The sequence below is a fragment of the Nematolebias whitei genome, chromosome 5, assembly GCF_014905685.2.
Source record: "Nematolebias whitei isolate Nwh7 chromosome 5, NemWhi1, whole genome shotgun sequence".
Classification (NCBI taxonomy): Eukaryota; Metazoa; Chordata; class Actinopteri; order Cyprinodontiformes; family Rivulidae; genus Nematolebias; species Nematolebias whitei.
Window position 1 is genome coordinate 2,524,528 of NC_056502.1, and position 6,940 is coordinate 2,531,467.

Sequence of the window (6,940 nt, forward strand, 5' to 3'; positions counted from 1 at the left end):
GTGAGGTTCTGTAGGTCAGTGTGAGGTTCTGTAGGTCAGTGTGAGGTTCTGTAGGGTTATACCAACAGTTTTGCTGCACATCCTGACAATCCAACTTGCCTCTGGATGCCAGGAAGTGCAACAGCTAGCTGCTGCTGCCATTTGTTATTTGCTTGTAATTAATCACAGTATTATGTGCACATCCATCCATCCATCCATCCATCCATCCATCCATCCATCCATCCATCCATCCATCCATCCATCCATCCCTCCATCCATCCATCCATCCATCCATCCATCCATCCATCCATCCATCCATCCATCCATCCATCCATCCATCCATCCATCTTTTACCCACTTCTTGGTTTTCTGGTCACGGGTGTCACTGGTTCCCATATCATCAGCCACTGTGTGAGGGGCGGGGGACACCCGACAGGTCTCCAGTCCATCACAGGGACACATGGAGACAAACGAGACAAACAACCATTCACTCTCTCACCTCAGAACAGTTTAGAGTTACCATCAGTCTAACATGCATGTTTTTAGTCTGTGGGAGGAAACTGGAGTACCTGGAGAAAACCCACGCAGCACGAGAAGAACATGCAAACTCCACCCAGAAGGCCCCGGGCTGGGATTTTAACCAACGACCTTGTTGCTGTGAGGCAACAGGTCTACCAACTGTGCCACCGTGCTGACTGCACATAACCATGAAATGTAAAACTGATGGACTTTAAAACACATTTAACATGATTTATGAACATTTTGAGACTAGTTTTGATTTAAAATGTCAATAATTTACTTTGTCTTATTTGCCTTTAGACATCGTCGTGTCAGAAAGAAACTAATTCTCCACTTTGAGTCTGTTCAAGAATCTTTCTACAAAAGTTAAACCATTATTTGTTAATATTCCTACAGAAACTCTCTTTAATATGACAGAAGTTGTTCTTCTGCATGAAGCGGTTGCACTCTCAGGAAAGAGAAGCGTGGTAGAAGTGGCTCACGAGTTCTCATTTCTTTTTTAAACAGAATATTCTACGTTTGCACAAAAGATCACGGGATCATAAAGTTCAGCCAATAATTGATTTCCTTTAGAAAGGTGCATAACCTACTTAACGCATCAGGAACATTTACTTAAAACAATAGAGCAGCTTGTTAAGTGCGTCATTCTGTTTTTGCCTTGTGATTTTTGATGGACAGACATTTTATCACATGATCATTGTGTATTTATTTATTTTTTGAAGTGGAGCTTTTTTCTGCAGCTTTCTTTTGATGGCTGCAAAAGTGACACAGTTTGAACACAATTTTTAAATGTAATAATTTCCTTATAATTACTTAGAAATACATTTGGATAATTTTACTTTGGCTTTTGAATCTATGAACATCTTTCTGAACTTTGGGCAGCCACCGTAACTGCAACTCATGCAGGCAGATGATTAGAAATAAAACTGCACTTGTTCTGTAGCTGCTTTTAGTTTATAAATCAAATGAGGAAACTTTGCAAGTGAAGGAGACATTTTTTATGCTCTGGGTTTACCTGTGAAGCCTGTGTAGGTAAAAGTGGCATGGTATGGGCCAGATCTGGTTGGCAGGCTGTAGACTGATGAAGTCCTCTGGATGGAGGCTGAAACGTTTCTCACTTAAAGGAACTGGTACGGATGACACGATTTAATCTTTTGGTTGTCCTCTACCTGGATGATGGAGCGTACAAACCTTTTTCATGACATGAACAGTTTGGCATCGTGCACAGTGGAGTGAAATGAAGTGCACATATAAGCTCACTGTGAACTTTGACCCCCCCCCAGGCTGCTGATGAGAGGCTGTGAACTGTCGGCGTACATGTACGTGTGGGACAACTTCCGCCTGCTGGAGCTGCCCTGGGACTCTGCCTGGACCTGGTGGTTTACCTTCTTAGGAGTGGACTTCTGCTACTACTGGGTCCACCGCTTCGCTCACGGTACCAGCATCACACCAGCATCCACAGCTGATGGCAGTTCATCACATCTGAGTGTAGAGGAAGTGTGGTTCACTGGGAGCTGTGGTCAGCTTGACTTCATGGGGAATTTGAAGGGTTTGAATAATCAGCAGTGTCCAAGTAGTTTTTTATTTCAAAGTGTTTGAGCTTCCACCAAATATTCTCTTCAGCTTCAAATGCATCTTCTCTGGCACTCAAGTAACTTTGACTCCAAGCGTCAAAGGTTTCTCTGGGGGGGTTCCAGTGTTTAGTTCGTGCTCTGTGTTTGGTTTTACCACTATAAGTCTGCTACCTTCCACCATTTAACCAGTATCTTCTGCTTCCTTGTTGCTTTCATGGAGCAAACACAAAGAATACGAAGGTAACTGATGATAAATGGCTTTAAAATGTTGATTTAGTTGCTTTCCCTGCAGGGAAGAGTCACGAACATGGCACTCGCATCATGTTTTCCTGGACACTGCAGAGGAAGCAATTACTTTTGAGTTACATCCAGCTGCTTGAGAGCTGTGCAGATGTGAGAGGCCTCGGTCTCCGGAGGCCTGTGGTCCTGACTCGGCGCTGCCACAGCAACAGGCTGCGGACCGTGATGTCTCCGAGTCTGCGACGTCCAGCCTTACGCGCTGAGGAAACACAGGAACAGACGGACCGGATATTCTGTTTTTAGAGTTCCACATGTAGGACGGACACGCTTTACGTGCGCTGATGACACGCGTGCCAGATGCACAGCTGCCACTCAGCACACCAGATGAGAAGTATGAATTTGTGGGCAACAGAGACGTTTATTTGTGTCAGCGTCACGTCAAGCAGCCACCGCTGTCCAGTCCTCGTAGGTTGGGAATAAAGTCGTGTGTTGATGTTCGAGGTCGGCGAAACCCAAGTGCTTAAAATGTGCCGCAGCCACCAGGAGCCGGCCCACGTGTCTGTGAGGTGCGGCACAACTGGTGGTCATCTTATCATTTATTTATACTTCTCTGTGCACATGGAGATGATTTGAACTGCCAGACGCCGTGACACGGGGCACGCTGGGCGTTCTTGTCGTCATGGAGATGCCTTGATGTGTCGACTACAGCCGAGCCGTCATTTTCTCAACTCCACTCATTACAGTAACAAAACAACTAAAATCACAAGTTTCCCTTCAGGGAGCTGATATAATAAGATTTCTAAGAGCTTTATTCATTACTTTATTTTGAAAATACCATTCAGCTCTTGAAATAGTAAGCAGTTAGAAAAATGGCATAAAACTATATTAAAACTAAATCAGATAGTGTGATCATCAATAACGTTTAGTCACTTTTGTAATGAGTCTGAAAACAGACCAGATAAAACATTTAAGTAATTGACTGAATGTTTTATGTAAAATAAAATAAGAACTTTATTGATCCCGCAGGAAATTGTTGATTATACCTACACAAGTGTATTTACCCAGCTTATTAGAATTCAAGGTCATATTTTATCAGGAGACAAAATCAGTGTTACCTACAGCAAAATGTAACGTTTATAACAAGACGTGTAAAATGTGCCAAATGATTGTTTCCTTTAAACATGTGATTGTCTACATTACTACATTTAGTCATTTTTAAATGTGCCATTAGCCTGTCTGTCTCCACTTATACTAATAACATATAAATTGAAAAAATGATGTCATAATATAGATAAAGAACAGAAGTTGTGCACTAATTATACATTTTGGAACGTTGAGGTCAAAGGAGTAGATCAAACTGGATAATGTAAACTTAATAAATCCTGTCATCTTCCTCTTTTGAATTAGATCACACATGTCTATCTTATTCAAGTAAAATGGAGCGTGTACCCTTTACTTCCTTCATGCTCTATAAATAAAAGTTGAACTTTATTATTATAAACCGTTATTGAACCAGGCAAATCCCAGAGATCACAGATCTTTTGCCAGGGAGGCCTGAATGCAGACCAACACGCATGTTTTTAGTCTTTGAATGAACGATGACCCTCATGTTTAAGACTCCAGGTAAACAGCTGTGTCCAGATGTTTACAGACGCTCCTCATATGCCTGAATGTCATTTTAATGTGAGGTTTTTATACATGGATTTAAACTGTTCATTTTCCAGGATAGAATGATTTTAAACTTTAGTTTTTTTTAATAAAACACGGGTGCACAAGTTAGTTTTGTTATGGATTGTCCCTAAGTTATAAACAAGTCAAATAAATACATACATAACCCAATCTATACATACTTTTATCTGTTTTTTAAAAACTTCTATTAACTGCTCGTTACATCTTCATGCTGAACTGAAACGTGCGTCTACCTGCAGGACAGGCCTTCTGGAGAAAAGCTTTATGGTCAGAGGAGCTAACTGAGTCATTTGGCCACATTGGCTGGAAGTATTTTGGAGCAGTTGAGGCTTCCAGACCTAAAACCGCTGCACTGACTGCCAAGCACGGTGGTGGCTGCAACATGTTGTGGGACTGGTGCGTTGCACGATGCAGTAATGCAGAAAGAAGAGAAAGGCTTCCTTAAATTAGTTTACCATGACTTCATATCTACAGCTTGAGACGTGTGCAGCAACAAGTGTGACGTCATCCTGCATGTCTTGTATCGACCCTGTGTGGTGTGGAAATAATCTGAACAAATTGAAAATAATCTGTTTTTGTGTTGATTTGTGATTCAGTCATAAGAACGTAATGTTTGTGTAGTTCATCTGTACGTTGTCTGCATACAGGACAGTTTTATGTGCTAGGACTTGGTCCCTTCTTGAAGTGAAGAAACGGTTTGCCTAATGCCTAAAAACTTAGACTTGTCCCTTTGCCAGCCTGTCGGCGTTGGTGCCGTGCAACGCTGTGGGGTCAGATATTCATACAGCGCTGAGCAGCCGCAGTGTTTGCTCAGGATATAGAAGCGTTTCCACTCGTTAGCAGAATGAAACTGCTGTCCTCGACCGCAGGACTGGGCCGACACGATCCTCGTTCCTCTCTTTGGTCAGCCAGAGTTGACTCAGTCAACCAAACTCTGACCTCCAGCTTCTCTCAGAGGAAGCTTCAACCGAAATGTTTCAAAAAGGGAAACGCGTTTGGCAATCCTCGTGCGCTTCCGACTGCTATTCAGCGCTAACGGTCGGATGACAGCCGTGCTTCCTGCTTGATCACGTTTGCATTTTGGAACGTCTCGTCGTGTACGGCAGCAGAAACGTTGCGTGGTCATCCTCATTCTGTCGAGGCGAGCTGTAAATCTAAAACTTGTGCATAAAAAAAGAACTACAATTCAAAAGCTCAGAGGAAAAAAAGGGAAGTTCCATTCTGGCTTTGGAAATATGAGCTTATGTAAAACATCATTTTTAGTTTGAGCAGTTTTATGGGTAATTTCATAGTTTCCTTCCCATGACCTCAACATTAAAGGACAGCTCAAAGATAATTAAGTGGAAAGAACTTGGCAGTCGTGTGCTGATGCCATCTATGCTGTGGAGACATTGCTGCTGGAGGTTTCTCCTGCCAGACACAGATCTTTGAGATAGCAGCAGATTGAAAAAGAAAACCCAACCAAGCCAATCAGCGGGCCTCGTTTTAATTAGAGCCCTAATCAAATTCAGAACTCTTCATTCTTAGACGTAAAAGCAAAAGTCTGTGACAGGATCTTTTGCTTTGCATCTGGCTGGAGTCGGCGCAGACAAACTGCAGTTGTGGTTAAAGTTGGAGCAAACGTGGACCTTCAAACAATCCGTGACCTTTGTGCACACACCGGCCTAAAAAAGTCTTTTCATTCTGTCCCAGTGCAAATATTTGTGTGAACTTTTATCGTTGGTGTAAATCCACAGCTAGCCTGGATCCTTTTCATAATAAACGGAGTTATTGCGTTATTCAAGTTGCATTTTAATGTTGAGAGCAGGAAGAGTGGAGAGTTTTTTAAAAGTGTAATTTTTCAGCCGTCTAAAATAACACGAGTCCGTTAAACCTGGACCGCAGACTTTAAGCGCTGGCCGCCGTCAGAGCCTCCTCTTATAAACACATTAGCTCAGTGATTGACACAAATATTAAACAAATTCAATTTACTTCACATTTTTCTGTCCCTGTTCACTTCCACCACAGGCCACCTCCGTCAGCAGACGCACTGTATTTTCAAAAGTTTTCTATTCTGAACGGTCCCAGAACCAGATGGTTCTGGGTGAGCAGGAAGCCGACCAGTTTGGGATGCGGCTGTGTTGTTGACAGGCCTGTTGATTCTGTTGATTCTAACCTCGTATCGTAAGCACCACTAATGGCAGCCCTGCGTTTGAGCAGCATCTATATCGAGACGAGCCGGCCAGGTTGAAGCCATTAATCAGCCAGTCAGCTGTCCGTCCGTTGATTACATGTGAGGTAATGGAAGCTGCGCTGCCGTCGTCTCGCCACACCAACTCTTACTCTTTCAGCCCAGAACCGTCAGAGCATCGTTTGAGAACGCTCTTGAAACGCTGTCATTATCTCCTCGAAACGACCTAAATTAAAAGAAAGGAAAAAGTTAAAATAAAAGGTTTTTGTACATTTCATTTGTTGCTACATCATAATATTCAAAATCACAAGGTACAAAGAGTAAAACAGTTCAGGTAATATTCGTAGGTAATAAGAATGTGTAACTGGCAAGTTACCAGTTTTAAGGGTTTTATGAGCAAAAAGGACGAGTTTAACTTTCAACAGTAAAGAAGTGGGGCCTCAGTAAAATGTTTGTTAGACAGTGAAAAGAATAAACATAAAAAAAAATCTAAATTTTATGTTGAATGCAGCTGGACTGTTAAGATGTGGTCGAACTTTAATCATAGACTGGATAAATAATTTGTAATATAAAAATGACCTGAGTCGACATGCAGCTGATTTAGATGTCCCAGTACTCACTTCCAGTGGGTAATATCTGTACGTATTATTAATTATTAATGTCTGTACGTATTATTAATTATTAATATCTGTACGTATTATTAATTATTAATGTCTGTACATATTATTAATTATTAATGTATGTACGTATTATTAATTATTAATGTATG

General features: G+C 41.7%; 1 protein-coding gene across 1 annotated transcript in view; it reads left to right on the plus strand.

Moving 5' to 3' along the window:
- Window positions 1-1,781: 1,781 nt before the first annotated feature.
- Window positions 1,782-6,940, plus strand: part of agmo (alkylglycerol monooxygenase) — a gene marked incomplete at its 5' end in the record, with an annotated part of 141,051 nt that continues 135,892 nt past the window's right edge. The window contains 1 exon segment of the mRNA XM_037676511.1: window positions 1,782-1,933. Coding sequence (XP_037532439.1) covers window positions 1,782-1,933 — 152 coding nt within the window.